Here is a 19,474-nt window from a genome sequence, read left to right on the forward strand (position 1 = left end):
GGTGATGTATTCTAAGTCTTGATTTGTTGGTTCATGTACGCATGTTCTGTTAATGTATTACACATTTCTTCTGTTGGGATATCTTGATCACTTGATTCATACATTTCTTCTTGCATATTCATGTCTTTTACTTGATAATTGGAAAGGGCCTTAATAAATACAGGACTTCACATTAAGAGTGCTAAGTTCCTGTACCATCGCGCCCTATGGTATGAAGTGCGAAGCAATATATTTTGGCATAGTCGGCAGGATATGATATTAAAGTAAAAGATGTTTGGCAGAAAGACAAAGGCAGTTTCCCAAATACCAAATGACATACCGTGGTGTGAAATAACCCCCTATGGTACGCTTGTGCCAAAGTGGTCTTTCTGTGCTGGCTTGACTGAAAATTGGAATGCATGTATGGCAGATGCCGCGCCAGCAGATGTATTGGCCTGTTTGCAGAAGGTGCCAATAGAAAGAGGTAGAGAGCTTAGCAGGTTAGTGGGAAGAGGCTGGATCCTTTTATGTGCTTATCGTAAGTTGCATGAAAAATGTGCTCAGTCAGAAGCGGAGCGTGATCAGATAGAAAGCAATTGATAGAAGCAACAAATACCTCTATAATGTTATCATGTCAAATTAAACTGTTGCAAGATAAATTGGAAACTTACTAGACTGTGGCTGAGAGAGCTGCAGTGTGAGCGGTGCAGTACAAAGATAAGAAGGGAAGGGGGAAGGTTAATAAAAGGAATATTCATCTAGCTATTGCCAAGGCAGGGATAGAATGGAATCCGGAGGAATGGGATGGCAATATCTGGGATTCTTCTGAATCTTCAGATTCTGGGGAAGAGTGTTGCCAAAATAGTAGCCAGGGTGAGTAGTAAGACCGGAAGGTTGTCCGTGCACAGCCCATGATGAGACAGAAGATACAGGCTGGCCCACAACATCTGCAGGTCGTCACAATCTCCCTGAAGGATTACACTCAGCAAGAGATTGACATTATAGATAGAATTCAGCAGACCTGTGGATGGTGCGATTGTTTGATACAGGAGCCTCTTGTGTGATGCTATATCAAGGAAATGCAGCAAAGTTCTGTATACTTAGCACTGACCCCACTGTGGATGAGCAGTTTAGGAGCTATCAGGGTGACAATCACAATTAACAGTGAGGGGTGTAGTCATAAGTATCCTACAGAGTCAGATTGGTCACTGAATGATAAACCCTGGTTTATATTGAGAGATTCTATGCAGAGAACCAAGGAAGAAGGTATGAAGACCGTCATTTTTCTGGGTACTGCTCACTGTCTAATGGACGGCCTGATGACAGTATCAGTGCGAAACAAAATAATTAACTTGGCTCCCCAGCCTACAAACATGTGATAATGACTCTACTAATCAATCAGACAGGTAATCCCTTGCTGCAGGTGATTGAGGCAGTCCGGGAGTAGGGAGAGTTAGGAGAGTGGATAAAGCCCAAAAAAACTCACAGTCCGAGGTCTGCCCAGACAATAGCAGGGTATCCCAGAGGGATATGTTCATGGCATTGTTGAAGGATGATGTGAAGAAAGAACAGATAGACGGAATAGTATGTGAACACTGTGGGAGATGTTTTGGAAGCAAGGGCTAGACAGGAAAGAGGGGAGCAGGAAAGTGAATAAACAGGATAATATGCGGGTGAGTCAAGGCAAGCCAGAGGTGAAGGAAAAAGAGAGATAAAATTATTCCCGCCAAAAAGTGAAAGAGGAGGAGTGCTTGGACAGCGATTAGTTGAATAAGTTAAAAAAAAAAAAAAAAAAAAAAGTGGGGCTGGGAGTTTCCTATGGGTATGAAAGCATATATCCAGATTCGACCTGGGCGAAAGTCAAGAGGTTGAAATCAAACTAGGAAGTAGGCCAAACTCTTACAGGGATGTGCTTGCAAGGATAATAGAACCCATGTTGACGAAGAAATTAATTGGAAAAATAGTCATGTTCATAAAATTCGGGCCCTGGTGGACAGCAGAGCAGAGGCCTCCTTGATATATGGAAACCCCAAAAAATTAAAAAGGACCGCATTTCACTATTACAGGTTTGGGCGGAAAAGAAACATCAGCGGTGCAAACTAAAGTCCATATGAGAATAGGAAGAGTGCCAAAAAGACAGTACACTGTCTTGATAGTGCCCATCTCCGAATATGTTATTGGAATCAATGTTTTGAAAAGAATGACTATATTTGGAGGATGGGTGCTATCAATTCAGATCAAAAAAATATATTTCAGCTGTGAGGGTGGGTAATTTTAAAATACCTCCAAGTAAATGTTCTTCCAGCCTCCGAAGTGGTTGACATGAAGCAGTACCAGATCCCGGGAGGGCAGAATGAGTTAAGTAAAAGCATACAGGACCTGGTAGCGGCAGGGGTGGTGGCCAAGGTCACCAACGCCTGGAACAATCCCATGTGTCCCGTAAGTAAATCGGATGGTAGTTGGAGAATGACAGTTGATTATAGAGTGGATTGAAAAGTACACTCCCTTTGACTGCTGTCGTCCTTAATTGATGACTACCTTGATTGAGAAAATACAGAGATATAAAGGAACCTGGTATGCAACGTTTGACACTGCTAATACCTTTTCCCTCATACCGATAGCCCCTGAGAATCAAGAACAATTTGCCTTTTCGTGGCAGGGGAGACAGTATACTTTTTTAAGATTCCCAATGGGCTATTTGCATAGCCCCACCATCTGTCACCAGCTGAAGGTAGAACACCTGGATGAGGTACCGTTCATTCCAGGGGTGCTGCTTTCTCATTATATTGATGATGTGATTATTCTAGTGTGCTTTCTGCCTCCAGAAGGCAGATTGAGGGTAGTCACAACATCTGCCCCCCCTGTGGGCAGAAAGAGTGAAACTGTATCAAATGCTCACTCCCTACCCCATCTCAATCACTGCTCAGCGGGATGAGATATGCAGCCCAGCAGTGATTCAGTGAATGTAAAACAATACAAGCTGATTGCTTCTTTTAGTTTCACTTTAATGGTAATGACGTCAGGGTGTCCTGCGCACTGATCAACATGTCCCATAAAAACAATCCTCAGGCTGCCTAGGAATCTCTCCTTGAGCAGTCCGGGTAGAAAATAAAACAAGCACTGGCAAAGCCAAAAGGTCTCGCCTGTCCAGGAGCTACTGTCTTTGCCATTGTGTTATAACCATGTTGAACTCTATTGTGGCTGTTGTTTAGCACAGTTAAACCTTAATAGCATAGAAAAGAGTGGCACTGAGTGGAGTGTCAGAGTGGAGTGACATAGTGCCATAGAGTGGAGTGTTGAGGAGTGTCAGAGTGGAGCGACAGAAGAGTGGAGTGTCGTAGTTGGACTCTTGCTCCTAGGCGAGACTGCTGGTTTAGGGATGACAGAACTTTTGTTGGTAGGCGTCTAAGCCGATCCTACAACAAGTCGGAACTGTCGGTCCAACCCTCCTGGCTCACAAGCAGTACATCACCAAACACACAAACAGTAAAAGGTAATTTCTGGCAGCCTTCCGCATGGACTCTAGAGTGCAACATCTGAGGGGAGTCGTGGTGGAATGGAAGTTACCCTTTTCTCATGTTAGCAACAAGTCTCAGGCACACACAGGCAATGAAGGAGATGCAGAAGAGTTTTCAATATATTTACTGAAAGGACTGAAATCGACAATAAAATGCATAAGCTGCAATAATTAGGATAATGCTTAATAAAAGAAGCATGAGTGTAAAGATGAATCGTGAATACAAAGACCCCCACCATCTTGCAATAAAAATGAAATGTAAAATCCCTTGCATAGCGAACCTAATCCCTAACCTAATGAAAGTTAGATGTACTAAACTGCCAGTACTGTGTCAATGAGAAGTGCCCCCCCCAACCCTTGTTACCTTGGAAAGAGGTCTATGTCAGACTCTGTGGTGACACGAGGCTGAATTCTGCAGTGAGATGATGTGCAGCAGAGATGACATAGATGGCATCTGGTAGGCATCCCTCTGATAAGCTTGTTTGTGTGAAATGTATTTATACAGATCTTGTAGGACACCTGACGAAGTATGTTCCCAGACAATAGATAAGGAGGCAGGTTTGTGGTGGCAATTATGTAAGCAATTCCCACCAAAAGTACATTATGTTCCTGTCACACGCAAGTAGGAAAGGGAGATTATATGAATACCTACGTACATCACTTGATTTTGACGCTGATAGTGACACCGATAATGCAAAACAAAACATTTTTATTACCATAGCAATGGCAGCCATATAAAAGAAATAATAAAATAAACGTACTAAAAGAGAGCACACTAAGTAAGTTAAGTCACTAGATGACTGGGGCACAGGCCTGCAAGCCAAAGGGCTAAGCTAGACTCCTACTTCCTAATAAAAACTAATATGGATTCACCACCTCCTCCCTGTTGCCGAAACATGGATGCCAATACTCTAAAGAGGGTGCATGAGTCCAAGCTAAAATGCTCTGGGCTAAAGTCATACTAAAATCTTATTAAAACCTAGGCTAAAAACATACAAAGATAAAAAATGTCAACCATGACAAGCACAGCAGGCCAAATGCGAATCCAGTTAATAGGGCAATTTGGCATGAACCAAATCATTTAACAATAGTTGTGATCTTGACGAATTTCTCCAAAGTCATCAAATGAGAGCACATCCAGGATTGACTCCACATCGTTGGATGTCAGATTGATGTCGCAGAAGTGCGCAGAAGCCTCAAACTCATGATCACCTGTGAAGGCAATACCATCCATAGTGCCAGAGGGAGCCAAATAGTTCACAAGAGGTGGCTCACAGGTGGCCTCGCGAGTCAGCCTCAGTATCATGGGCCACGACTGTGAATGAACTCTCATCAGGATCATAAGCAGTTTCATGTCCAAGGAGGCACTTGCGGAACAGCAAGACATACCGAAGTTAGACACTCAAAGAGGTACCAGGTGAAATGAAAGACAAGTTGCACGCACCACAGGACTAGTCAGAATAACTGTGACCAATCATGCTCCAATTCCTCCAGCAACGGAGCACCAAAGAACTGTACCATGCAATCACGGCACAACTAGGCTGGTGGCAGTAGCTTCATCACTCCGCCTAGCCGAGAAGGCACAACCATTGTGCATTAGGAATAGCAGCAGCAGTATCCCGCCAATCAGTGCCAAAGTCACAGGAAAGCCGGCAAACACACTTGAAAAGAGTGAACAGAGAGCTGATGGAATGACTCTGAAGACAGTCTGGAAGATGGAAACGAATCCAGACCCAACAGCCTTAATGAAGTGTACAATCCCTGCAGTGCTTGGAGTGTTAAATATTGAATATTCTGGAAATCAGCTTTCCAAGGTGCATCGGGAAGTTGGTATTTAATAGGGATTTTATCTCAGCTGATGATCTTGCTATCTGGAGAGCATATGTCTCTCTGGTTGATGTCACTGCCACTTGTTTTTGGAACAGTAATGCCTTTAGACTGCTCAGCTTGTCATAATTTACATTAGTAGTATCAATGTGAGACCACATTTCTGCTACTCTTAACTCTTATGTGGTGGGGGGGGGGAATAAAACATGTCCACAACAAGTTACAATTTGAGAGACCGAAATTGCATAGGCGGTTCCTGGTCTCACTCCGCAACAGCTCTCAGTGCTCAAAAGTATATGAAATGCTGGACGAATCAAAGGGACGGGAGTACCCTTCAGAAAGCATGCCAAGTTTGCAACCCCCGCATTGCAAAAGCTGTGAAGTGCCTCCTGCTTGCAGAATAAAGAATGACTAATAGTAGTCTAACATTCGCTTACGCTCAGAAAGACTTCTGTTTCACCATTCAGACATTTTAACTCGAAAGGCAACTCCCAGTCTTCTTTTATGTAGCTATTGGCTAGCCGCTCGTATCTGTCCTCAACAATAAGTTTCGAACATTTCATAAAACTAAAGGTGGAAATTGGCAGATTCAGGACACCATGTACGAGCAATACTGTTAAAGGACTTTCTGCTACTGTGAAAGCTTTTCAAAATTAACCATGATGTAACTTGCTTCTTTTTTTAGCCATCTGTTGTTCCCTGGACAAATTAAAAGCAGCAAACAAGTCACTATTGTTAATGTATTTCCATGGGACGTGGGCGTTTTTCAGAATCTGTAATGTACAACGTAACTGCATGGTGGAGCGCATCTGACTTTGTCCATGGTGTAAAAGGGACATCATTCTGTATGATATCAATCGCAGAAGACACTATGGCCCTCATTACAACCCTGGCGGTTGGTATAAAAGTGGCGGTAAGTACCGCCAAATTATGACCACAGCGGTGAGAACTCAGATAGACAGCCACTTTACCACACCGACCGCCAGGGCGAAAACAACAGCCACCATGGCACTAGCCATCTACAACCAGGCGGAAGTCAGTGTTCCCCCCACCATATTAAGACCCTGTAATCCACCACCTGGCGGAAACACTGCACAGAAGGGAAAGGACTCACCATTGGCGACACATTGAACAACCACGCCGCCATGGAGCCCGAGCTGCATGTCTTCCCCATGATCGTCTACGTCCTGCTCCACCACGAATACCAACGGCGGTGAAGACGATGAGTACAGCTGCCTAGCAAACAGGAGAGGGGGGGGGGGGGGGAAAGTGACACACACACACCCACCCCAACACCATACACACAATCAGCTGCAGTAATAAAACATATTTACCCTGTACCTAGGATGAATAATGCAAGGACAACAGGAATTTACTAACGTGAGTGTAATAAGATCAACACAGTATAAATAAGAAATATGCAATGTAATAGATATATACAATTGTACAGTTCAAGGGACATTGCCCAGTCCTCAGTGTGCGTGGGCCACAGGCCAAAGTCCAAGGCCCCATTTGTCACCTGTATCAACACGGAGAGAACACTGCAGGGGCATCATTTGGAAAACAGGCAGGCACCTCAGGGGAACGGGGGCACCTCAGCTGTGAGATGGAACAAAGCCACTGGTTCTGGAGGGGTCAACATGCCCTGTGCTTGGTCCTGGAGAGTGCAAGGCCACAGTCTCTCAAGTGGGTGACTTGCCCACTTGCCCTGGAAGAGGCAACATGCCCTGTGCTTGGCCCTGGGGAGGCTCGAGTTGGTGGGTGTCTTACCCACTGGTTTTGGAGGTGGCATTGTGCCCTGTGCTTTTGATCCTGGGGAGGCAGGGAGTGGTGGGTGTCTTACCCACTGGTTCTGGAGGGGGCATCATGCCCTGTGCTCTTGATCCTGGGGAGTGCAAGGTCACAGTCTCTCAGGTGGGTGTCATACCCACTGGATTTGCAGGGCGCAGGCCACACAGCAGCCCATGGAGGCAGGTCTGCATACCGTCCCCGACGGCTGCTCAGTGGTAGTAGTAGTGCTGCTGCTGCTGGGGGGAGGCTCCAGCCCATCCCCTGCAGCCTCGGATGGCTGCACAACCATGGTTGGTTATGGGGGCTCCGTCAGAGTCCCTGCCTCAAGCCCCTTGTCCATCCTGCCTGCTGGTTCTCTGATCTTCCTGCAAGCAGCTGGGGCTGGCTCCTTGCTCTTCCTGCCAGCAGCTGGGGCAGGCTCCTTGCCCTTCCTGCCAGCAGCTGAGGCAGGCTCCTTGCCCTTCCTGCCAGCAGCTGAGGCAGGCTCCTTGCCCTTCCTGCCAGCAGCTGGTGCTGGCCTGTTGCTCTTCCAGCCAGCAGCTGGGGCAGGCTCCTTGCCCTTCCTGCCAGCATCTGGGACAGGCTCCTTAGCCTTGAGGCTGCCTGGTGCAGGCTCCTTCACCCTCAGGGCATGTGCCCTGGATCTTTTCCCACCACAAGTGGGTGTGGTGACTACTGGGCCAATGGACTGGGCGGCTGAGGTGCTTGCCTGGGTTTTTACTGCCCCGGCCAGACGTCAAGGGTGGGTGGTGGGGGAAAGGTGGGGGTCGGATGGCTGTTGGGTGTCTGAGTGCTTGCGTTTGGGTACTTTAGGAGGGGGGGACAGACACAGTGGGAGAGGACACAGTGGACGTGTGCACGGCTGTTGTAGAGGTGTCTGCAAGTGAGGTGTGTGTTCTGCTAGGTGTGGTGGTGATGCTGGTAGTGGATGAGGATGTAGTGCAAACAGGTGTGAGTGTAGACTGAACTGGGAGGGAGGTGGAGGAGGAGAAGGAGGGGGAGACAGTGGAAATTGAGGATGTTGTTATGTCTGCATCTGGATGATGTTTGTATGAGTGCCTGTGGGATGATGTGTGGTGCTTGTGTTTGCTTGTGCTACTCTTGTGAGTTGTCTCTTGTGCATGCTCGTCTGCCTGTGTGCTTGGGATAGGTTGGGGATGAGGGGAATGGGATTGATAAGAGGAAGCTAGAGGGAGAGGGGGGAAACAGGGACAATGGATGCCATCAGAGAGGAGGCCAGAGCCTGGATCGATCTCCGTTGAGCCGCCAAGCAGTGTGAATGCCCTCCAGAAATGCATTAGTCTGTTGCATCTGGGCTGCTGCCCCTGGATGGCATTCACAATGGTTGACTGCCCTACAGAGATGCATCTCAGGAGGTCAATAGCCACCTCACTCAGGGCAGCAGGGCTCACTGGGGCAGGATCTGAGGTGCCTGGGGCGAAGGAGATGCCCACCCTCCTGGGTGAGCGGGCACGGGCAACTCGCTGAGGGGCTGCTGGGAGGGCGGTGGCTGTACCTGTAGCTAGGGTGGTCACAGAGCTGAGAGCTTCCATCGGAGGAGGTATCTGTGTCTGAACTGTCCCCTCCAGTCTCTGCTGTGGTGCTCCCCTCGCCCTCCGTCCACTGGTGCCCTCACCGTTCGTGGACTCTGCCTCCTGGGTCCTGTGGGATGCAGCTCCCTCTGTCGCCGGTGCCCCTACTCCTCCGCCAGATGATGCCAATGCACATAAGGCCAGGGTGACAAAACAAAAAGGGGGGAGCGGGGGAGAGACTAAGGATACAGTTGTCAATGGCTGCATCAAGACCACCGTTGGCGTGCACACCACCCTCACACACAGGGAACAGCCCTATGCAATATGCACTGCACTACCAGTTCTACTGCTAGCCACCAAGGCATGGGGAGGGGCACACACCGCCAAATGCAGCACACCTGTGACACACACAGCCCTCACCAGTTGTGGATGCCTATGAGCTAGGTAGCAGGATTATCCCTTCGGGACCCTTGCCACCGGGGGACCTACTCTGCATTGTCAGGCCTGGGCTAGGGGCACCCACTGACACACAGTCCCCACCCAGATACCACCCTACCATGCTTAAGTTGTAATAATGGGCACTGTACTCACACCCTTGTGGCTGCTGTGATGCCCTCAAGCACCCATCCAGCCCAGGATAGGCCACTGCAAGTATGTGGGCCATCAGGGGGTCAGGGTTCGACGGGCACCTGTTCCTCGTTGGGAGGTCATCCCCAGCTGGGCCTCCGCCGTCTTCCATGCCCAGCGTCTCAAGTCCTCCCACTGTTTCCAACAGTGGGTGTTCCACGTGCAGTAGACCACCAGGGTCCGCACATCCTTGGTGATGGCACGCCATATACCTTTCTTTTGATGGTCACTGACCTGCAGAGGAAATACACAAAATAAAATAGTATCAGTCAGACAGTCCTGTCTTTTACACTTTTGGCCCGCCATACCCCTTGACATCACCATTTACACACACATGGCCCAGCACACAACCAGTACATCCCCCAGAGGACATCCACCCACCCCCCTACATGAGGCCTTCACACACACCACTCCATTCATTCATTCATGCCACATGCATCGTGCCCACAGTGTACTCACCTGTTGGTCTGGAGGCCCATGCAGCATACCGTACTGGGGTAGGACCCCATCCACCAGTCGCTCCAACTCCGCAGAGGTGAAGGCAGGGGCCCTTTCCCCAGGCACACGGGCCGTGGTAGGTTCCAGACACAGGTCACAGCAACACATGCAGTGTAGGTCCTCTCCTGTTGAAGGTCAGGTAGCAAGTGAGTGAACAGATAGAAAATGGCAGTCACCTCCGCTGCAGTGCATACGGTCACTGCCGGCGTACATCACCATTGGCCACTGTACCCACAGAGCCCAATGTTATCCAATGAGGAGTTGCACTGAAGTTCGCAAACACCTCCCGCAACGGCACACAACGTCAGCAGAACTACCTCACTTCCACCTGCCCCTTTACACAGGAAAGGCGGACGCCATTTCAGGTGGGGTGGGGGAGGGGGGTGGTCAGGCCCTGGGTAATAACTGCCTCACTGTTAAAATTTGGACATACAGGACAATTCTCACTGACCCATTCAAAATTGACAGCATTCATTATACTGTTGTAGCCCCATTGTTCAGTGTGTGACCGGCTCCTCACTCTTTTGTCCCTTAGATTGCTACTGGTGCGGATGAATAGGAGATGGAGACATAACCCTGTGTACAGACCCCTGGTGGACTTGGCAAAAATGGAGGACAGGCACATCATCCTCACCTATAGACTTCACAGGGCCACAATCACAGAGCTGTGTGCCCAATTGGAGCCTGACCTGATATCTGCTATCCGTCACCCACCTGGGATTCCCCCCTCTTGTGCAAGTTCTATCAGTGCTCCATTTCCTGGCAACTAATTCTTTCCAAGTGACAGTGGACTTGGCAGCAGGAATGTCACAGCCAATGTTCTCAATAGTGCTGAACAGAGTGTTGTTTGCCCTGATTAAACACATGTGCAGCTACATTGTATTCCCCCAGGTGGAGGATCTGGCCACAGTGAAGACAGACTTCTATGCAATGGGACCTATCCCCAACATACTTGGGGCGATTGATGGAACACATATTGCATTCCCCCCGTCAAAATGAACAGGTGTTCCGAAATCATAAGAGTTTTCACTCCATGAATGTACAGATGGTGTGCTTGGCGGACCAGTAGATCTCCCATATCAATAACAAGTATCCTGGGTTGGTGCCTGATGCCTTTATCCTGAAGAATAGCAGCATCCCAAATGTGATGGCCCAACTACAGAGGCATAGGGTGTGGCTAATAGGTGAGCCCTGGTCCCCACCCAGTATATGTTGGTGTATGGGTATGGTGTGGGCCATATGGGATAGTATGTGGCTAAATGATGTCCCTCAATATCCGCAGGGGACTCTGGTTACCCCAACCTATCTTGGCCGCTGACCCCTGTGAGGAATGCCAGGACAAGGGCAGAAGAATGTTACAATGAGGCATGTGGGCGAACCAGAAGGATAATAGAAAGAACCTTTGGCCTCCTGAAGGCCAGGTTTAGGTGCCTCCATCTAACAGGTAGATCCCTGTGCTACTCACCCAAGAAGGTCTGCCAGATAATAGTGGCATGCTGCATGTTGCACAACCGTGCCCGGAGACTCCATATGCCCTTTCTGCAAGAAGAGGAGGCTGGAGATGCCCGTGTGGCAGCAGTGGACCCTGTGGACAGAGAGGATAAGGAGGCAGAGGATGAGGATAACAGACCAGCAGTGATACGACAATACTTCCAATGACACACAGGTAAGACAGTGTTACTTCACATTTCATTATCATTATTTTCAAATTATTTGGCACTGGCATGCTGTTATTTACCACTTCTATGCCCACTTACTGTACCCTTTGACAATTCATTTTACAGATGTTGGTGCCCCACTATAGCCCCTGGTGTGATCACTACAGCCAACTATTGGTCTTTCCTATGTGTTCATTTACTGTACAGTTGAATAGCAATGTTTGTACCTGGTTAAACGTATACCTACTTGAAAAATGTGACATACTCCATATTTTTTTCCAAGGGTGTTTATTGAATTGCTAAGAAAAAGAGAGGCAAGTGCAATTGGATGGGGTGATGATGGAGGAAAGTCCAGGGTATTGTTCCAGTCTAATTGTAGCACAGATGCATTGTTCAAGGGGGCATAGGAAGGGAAGCAATGGCAGTTCAAGGTGGACAGGGTGACAGAGTGTGCACAAAGGTGACAATCAGGAGAGTCTCATTTCCTAGCCAGGGTCTTGGCAATAGTCTCTGGCTTCTGCCTGGATAGCAGGGAACATTTGCGGGGTGGTTCTCCTTCTGTAGGGGGAGGGGTACTGGTTGCCTGTGAGTCCCGTGGCGGGCCTCATGGCCACTAGCAGCAGCAGAAGGCAGTTCAGATGTCTGGCTAGTAGCAGGGGCCCGTTGTTATGAGACTACCTCCCTCATAATGTTGGCCACGTCTGCCAGCCCCTCTGCTATTGTCGTAGTTTGGACTCTTGCTCTGAGCAAGACTGCTGGTTAAAGGATGACAGTACTTTTGTTTGTAGGCAACTGCGTCTTTCCTACAACGAGTCGCAACTGTTGTCCCACCCTTACCGGCTCACTAGTAGCACCTCACCAGAAACACAATAGTAAAAGGTGATTTATGGCAGCCGTTTACGCATGGACTCGAAAATAAGATATCTCAGGGAGTGTCATGGTTAAACGGAGATTACCCTTTTCTCACAGATATATTATGTCTCATACAAACACAGGCAATGACACAGATGCAGTAAAGTTACAATAGTTTTTATTTAACATTACTGCAATTTGCGATAAGTTGCATGGGCTGCAATAATAAGGATAATGAATAAAGCAAGAAACAGTATTGTGAAGACGAGAGTCATTATTACAAAGACCCCCACCATCTTGCAATACATGGAAAAGATATATGAGATGTAATATGCCCGAATACCCTAATGTGAAAAGGCCTAACCTCCTACCTAAAGGAGAGCTGGGTTTGTTAAACCTAATCTGCCAATGCCCTGTCCAGGAGAGGAGCCCCCAACCCTTGTTTCCTTGGAATGAGGTCTCTATCTCAGACTCCGCAGGGACACGAAGACTGGGTCAGCGTCATGATGACTGCAACATCGGTATCAGCGATGGTGGCGATGCCCTCTGGTCGGAATCCCTCTGATTATCTGTCTAAAGTGTGATGTATTTATACAGATCTACAAGGTCCCCTGACGTAGGTGTGTTCCTAAACAATAGATAAAAGACATGCTTGGGATGGCAATTAATATCAACAATCCCTCAAAAGTATAGAGATGAAAAATCCCTAAGTGTGAACACCTACTGTTTGTCTTTGATGCTTGATCTTGACGCCTTGGCGCAGTGACACTGATAATGTTACCCATAACAAGTGGTCTTACTGTAAACAAGGCAGCCATCTTAGAAGAAATAAATTAAATGGGCTAAGACAGAGCAAGCTAAGTAGGTTAAAAGTCACTAGGTGACGGGGGCATGAGTCTACAAGCCAGAGGCTAAGCTAACTCCTGTTATCCCATTAAAACGAACTAGGATTCACTACACTATGGAGGCCAGGGTGGTGTTGATGGCCTGCAAGTCCTCCCTGATTCCCTGGTACAGCCCCTCCTGCAGCTGCCTGTTCTCCTGCACACTGTCCGGGATCTGGCTCATCGTGTCCTTGGAATGCTGGTATGCTCCCATGATCTCGGTGAGTGCCTTCTGGACAGTCTGTTCCCTGGGCCTGTCCTCCCCCTGGCGCACAGCAATCCTCCCGGTTTCCCTGTTGTCCTGTGCCTCTGTCCCCTGAACCGTGTGCCCACTGACCCCAGGTCCCGGATTGTCTTGGGTATTAGGTGTGCCCTGGGGTCCCTTTAGAGGTGGACACACTGCTGATTGACGTGTCCTCGGGACAGAGGTATGGGTAAGCTGGGTGGGTGCTGTGGTGGTGTTTCCAGATGGGGGAGGTTCTGTAGTGGTTTGGGACTAGGCTTGGCTAACTGAATGTCTAGAGGTCCCTGATGGGCCAGGTTGGTCATCCAGATTCAGGCGACCAGAGTTGCTGTCATCACTGTGGGCCTCTTCAGTTGGGGGACTGGATATTACTGGCACCTCCTCTCCAGTGATATTGGCTGGGATACCTGTGGGGATGTAAATGCTGTGTTATTCTTTCTGTGTGTGACATATTGTGCACAGATGGGTTGCCCTCTTTGGTTCTATTTGCCCTGGCAGCTTTAACATGTGTAAGTTGGTATGTGGTGGGCTAGCTGATTCTCTCTAGTGTGCATGCTTTGGTGATAGGTGTCCATGCAGGGCTGTGAGTGATGTCCATGCATTGGTAGTGCATGCATGGCTTGGCATTGGAATGAGTGGGATGTGATGTGTGGGAGGTGGTGGAGTGATGGGAGTGAGGTTGAGGGTGAGGGTGGGGTTATGTGATGGCATGCAGGTAGGGGGGTGATAGTATAGAGTTGATTTACCAGAGTCCAGTCCTCCTCCTACTCCGGCCACGCCCTCAGGATGCATGATTGCCAAAACTTGCTCCTCCTATGTTGTTAGTTGTGGGGTAAGGGGTGGGGGTCCACCGCCAGTCCTCTGTACAGCGAGTTGGTGTCTTGCTGCAATAGAGCATACCTTCCCCCGTAGGTCGTTCCACCTCTTCCTTATATCATCCCTTGTTTTTGGATGCTGTCCCACGGCGTTGATCCTGTCTACGATCCTCCGCCATAGATCTAGCGTCCTAGCTATAGATATCTGCTGCACCTGTGCTCCGAATAGCTGTGTCTCTACCCTGATGATTTTCTCCACCATGACCCCTAGTTCCTCCTCTGAGAATCGGGGGTGTCTTTGTGGTGCCATTGGTGTTGTGTGAGGTGTGGGTGTGTAGGGTGATGTGTTGAGGTGTGTGGTGCGTGAGTGGTGTATAGGTGTGAGTAGTGTGTGGCTCTAGTTGTGTCAGTGGTCTTGCTGTCTCTCTCTGGTGGCAATTGCTTGTTAAGGTGAAGGGTTGTGGGTAATGTGGGTGAGTGTTTTATAATGGCGTGAGTGGGTGGGTGTGGTGTGTGTGTATGGGTGTCAGGTGTGTGTAGTTTGAATTGTCCAATGTGGTGGTATTTTTTTTGTGTGTGTGTGTGTGTGTGTGTGTGTGTGTGTGTGTGTGTAGTTTGAGGGCAGCGGTTTATACCGCAAATGGTTTACTGCTGTTGAATGTCCGCCATGGTGACTCGTGGGTCATAATGTGATGGGCATTGTTCTGTTGGTGTGGGTTTTGATACCGCCAGTTTATCACTGACCTTTGGTGTGGCGGAATTGTGTATGTGGCTGAATAGTGACGGACTGGTGTGTGTGTGTGTGTAATAATATGGTGAACGGTATGCTGGCGGCAGTCAGCATGGCGGTAGGTAGGATTTACCGCCAATGTCATAATGAGGGCCTATGTTATTAAGGGTGTATATTCTGTTGGACAGATTATTCATGCCATTATCAACAACAGCTAAAGCCTTTTTCACATTTTCCTTATTTATCTGCCTTAAAGGTGCAGCCGCTTCCATTTGAGAAAGCTTCCATATTTCATTGTATATGGCATACAGGAATCATTTAAAGTGTTGCTTTCTTGGACCTAGCAAGAAATCTTGCAAGTCTATTTCCTCTGAAAGGAGACTAAGATTTTCCTTAACTGCTGCTAAGGTGTTACTCATAACCATTGTTGGGTCAGTTTACCCACACTGTATGTGGTAACTATAACAGATTGTTGGCCTGAGACATAGTGAGAGTCTGGCTGGCTAATCTTGAAACCCCTGAGGAATTAACAAAACATGTCTGACACCCATTACTGTCTGTTGGCCACAATAACCACTCGCCGGGACTTGAAAGTGTGGAATTATAGGTACCATCCTGAAGCATTTAGTTCCTCCTCTGTGACATTTAGGAATGATTGCCAATTGGTATACTTGGCAGGTGTGGGGATACTAGGCGCATTCATTTAATTTATTTTTGCTAACCCTAGGCAGAATGTCTGTTGAACTGTATCAATCGAAAATATCATATGAACGGGATAAGGCATGCTCTGAACAAGGCTTCCCTACCTTGAATTTGCCAATCTTGTGTTCCCCATACACTTTTTACATCAATAGTGTTCTTCCAGTGTTCATAACCTTCAACAGCAAGTCGGGAAACAAAGGAATCTGAATAGATCAATTTGGTGCCTGTTAGCAAAATCTTTCGCATTTTAGAAGGTAGTAATTTAAAATAATATGACACTGCATTTGTAGTGTCATGCCCAGAAAAGTATGCAAATTTGTCTACATATGTTTTGGGGCTTCCCACAGATGGAGTTAAACAACCTTCCCAGTGTGTGTAATTAAATACTAATCTATGTCTAGCTGCTCAGTGCAGATAGTAATGTCCCCAGTGAATATAACAGAACAACTCCCCATAATTTGCTGTGTTCATGTACGCATCATCACTTTCAAACACAGTGTAATCCTGCAGCTCAGCAAGCATTGAATCAACTGTCGAACATCCCAGTCATCAGAAACATTACCAGACGTAGTGACATCAGTCATTTAAATTATGAATACAAATGGTATTTGGATCACCTCAGTGGGCCCGTATATATCAAATGGAACTTTATCCCAAACAATCCCATCTGGAATTGGTACTGCTGAAATGTTGACAAGGGACAAGTCTCTTCGGACCTTATGTGAGAAAAGTTAAAGTGGTAAGATTTCATCCACTGGATCAACAGAGGAGCGTTCAGGAAGATAATGACTGTTTATCAAGAGAAAGAAAACAGTCACAAAACCAATCCATAATAGAAAGGCAAACAATGTCAGAGAAATCCACAGATAATACCATGGATAAACCAAATAGTTATCTTTAAGCCATATGTACAGCTTATGTGTCTTTAAAAACAGTTTCAGTTGCAGGTGCAGCTAAAGAAAAGTCATCAATGTTGATGAAGTAACCAGAAGCAGTCTCTACAAACACAGGAGCCGGTGCATTACTGGTGGATAGATCCACTTGAATGGAGGTTCATAGTAAACGCTGTTGTCTGTTTCTGTTGAATTTATGTAGAAGACAGCCACATCTTGGACAGCTCATGTAGGTGAAGTGGTAACAGGAATCAGTAGAAGCTCATTCTCCTCCCTCCCCATGCTCGAGGAGGCATTTGTAGCATTGTTGTACATGCCGGTATATTCAGAAGTGATGTTGTTCTTCTTTGAAGAGGTATGTCCTGTTGGTTAGTGAGAGGGGACTGGGAACTACGCAATAGACCTCTGGGCCTACTGTGCAGGATTGGTCACATATTGCAGTTTTACATTGTCGATGGAGACAAATCAGTTTGCTTTGGAACCTGGCAGCTGTGGACGTATGACTGTTCTGGTAGCTTGTACTCCCAGGACTGGAACAGGTGCTCTATAAGATGGGCCTAATTCCTTCTTCACAGCAATCTTCTCATGAACCAGAACCCCAACTTTAGGAATCCAGCCAGTAGAAGTTCTTGGCAAATCCTTTATTCCTAATGTGGTAAAACTGGCAGATAAATTATCATCATGAAATTGTTGAAGCTCCTGCAATACAGACGTTCATTTATGTCAAAAGGAGTGTCTGCTACCACCATACCAGGGCCATCTAGACCTGGGACATACATAAGTATCCCAAAGTGGACCTTATAAGGAGTGCATCCTCCCAAGGACCTGTCTTGGTAGATTACTCTGTGCTCTCTGGACCCCACATAGGTGATGAAGCCAACTTATACTCTAGCTGTTAAGGACTGCATTAGGTCACAATTCCTCCTCTCCACAGCAGAATTTCCCTCGAGATGATATGGAAACGAGTAATTGAGTTCAACACCCAATGTCCTCATTGTGTCCCTGAATGCTCTAGAGACCAAAGCAGGGCCCTGGTCTTCGTGGAATGCTGAAACCACATATGTACTGATGAAGACCAGCAAGTCTTTTATAACAATTTGAGCGTCAGCAGACCACTGTGGCCATACCAACAGGAATCTAGAACAACAATCTACAGCAACTAAGATATATATGTATGCACCATCAGGTTGTAAGGGATCACAGGGGTCCAATTACAACCACTGTAGTGGCCTGTTGGACACTAAGAGGGATGTCTGCAGTGGGCGTTTGATTTTTTTAGCCTTTTATTTGCTGGAAAATGTCACTGCAAATGACATATTGCTTGGTCTGTTTGTATAGGCCACCAGAAGCATTCCTGTAAGAGTGCTGTTGTGGCCACGACACCAGTATGAGCAGATGCGACACCCTCACGCGCTGTTTTGATAAGATCTAATCTCTGGCCTCGGTTGGGGATCAATTGATCTCCCACCCCAAGAACTGTTGCAGACGCAACATTCTGTGCAGTGATATGATATGAATATTTAGTAGGACATGCTTTTGGGAGAGGCTTGCCTTCAGCCAAAGCTTTTACTGCAGCCAGAATTTCATTATCCCGTCTTGTGCGAGAATGACTCACTGCAGCAACAGAAGCCGTAGCCACTTCTGATTTGGCTGCTTCATCAGCCAAGGTGTTTCCAATAACGTGTACTCCTACTCGTTGACTGCTCAATGTATAGACTACATGAGCTTCTGGTAGCTTATCTTTAAGATCAGCCACCCTCCCCCAGAGTTATGTGTTTTATGGTGTTCCCTTTTGTGTCTCTGAACCTGTTTAACCGCCAATGATTGAGGTAATCATTGTAGGACTGGACACAGTAGTACGAATCACAATCAGCATGAGATGTTCTGGATCCGTATGTTCCAGTGTCAGGATGAGAGCTTTAACTTCAGCCAATTGTGCTGCGCAGTCCCCCTGGGTCTGCATGTAGGTATTCTGAAGGTGGAATACACCATCCTTCATCACACCCCTCACAGCTGCGCTAGTGGCTGAGTATTGATGTTTTGTACCTAAAGCTGGTTGTGCTGAACCATCAGTGTAAATGACAGCACTGTAGCTGTCAAGTGGCAAGGTGTTAAGAGGTACGGGGTATTCCTGTTCATATTGAAGAAATTCTTGTGTTTGATGTTTTGGGCCAAAGATGTAAACATCATCAGTGGCAGTCAGGGAGGTTGCCCATTGAATCCAATGTGGATGTAATGCTATAGCGTTAGGGACACTTGCTTTTTTGACAGCCTGTAAGGCCAGCACCAGGGTAACAACAATAATGTGTTTCCCTTGGGCAAGTGGCCTCTCCTTGATGACAGCCAGCTGCACGGAAGTCAGAATCTTTTCTGTGGCTGCAAAGCGTTGTTCTGCGTTGGAGTATAAATGTGATTTATATGCTATGGGCACTGTGTCACTCTCATTAAAGGTGACACAGGTGAACACAATAGCACTAGCAATTATTCTGATGACCAAATTTATTTTGTTGTCATGTGTGTGGAAGTGTTTTACTTCTAGCATGTCTTTCTTCAATCATCTAAGAATGCATGTGTGTTCAACTGTCCAGTGTCTGATCGAGAAATATGGTTTATTAAATCAGAGTGGTCTGATGCGTAGTGCATAGTCTGGAATGTAAGTGCTGCCAAAGTTGAAGAAACAAAGTAAAGACTGCAGTTTCTTGATTGTGTTCGGTGGTTGGAGTTGAGCACATTTTTCTAGAAGTGTGGGGCCCGGCTCTTGCCCTCGTTTGATAGCTCATATCCCAGGAACAATATACTGAGAAAGGCTATTTTAGTTTCCCTAAAATTGTTTTTGTAGCCAAGGGCTGCGAATCCTCAGATGAGGTCGACATCTGTGAGATAGTTGTCAACCACAGAGGACAATGCCTCAGGATCAATATCACA

General features: G+C 47.2%; 1 protein-coding gene across 2 annotated transcripts in view; it reads right to left on the bottom strand.

The window, feature by feature from the left end:
• Window positions 1-19,474, bottom strand: part of CRYBG3 (crystallin beta-gamma domain containing 3) — a 1,300,096-nt gene that overhangs the window by 998,255 nt on the left and 282,367 nt on the right. Inside the window, exon 1 of one of the 2 annotated variants that reach the window (XM_069204786.1) lies at window positions 11,237-11,332. The exons of the other annotated variant lie outside the window; for it this stretch is intronic. Coding sequence (XP_069060887.1) covers window positions 11,237-11,301 — 65 coding nt within the window. The 5' untranslated portion in view covers window positions 11,302-11,332. Of the gene's footprint in view, window positions 1-11,236; window positions 11,333-19,474 lie in introns of those variants that run through there. 2 annotated transcript variants of the gene reach the window in all.

The sequence above is a fragment of the Pleurodeles waltl genome, chromosome 8, assembly GCF_031143425.1.
Source record: "Pleurodeles waltl isolate 20211129_DDA chromosome 8, aPleWal1.hap1.20221129, whole genome shotgun sequence".
NCBI lineage: Eukaryota > Metazoa > Chordata > Amphibia > Caudata > Salamandridae > Pleurodeles > Pleurodeles waltl.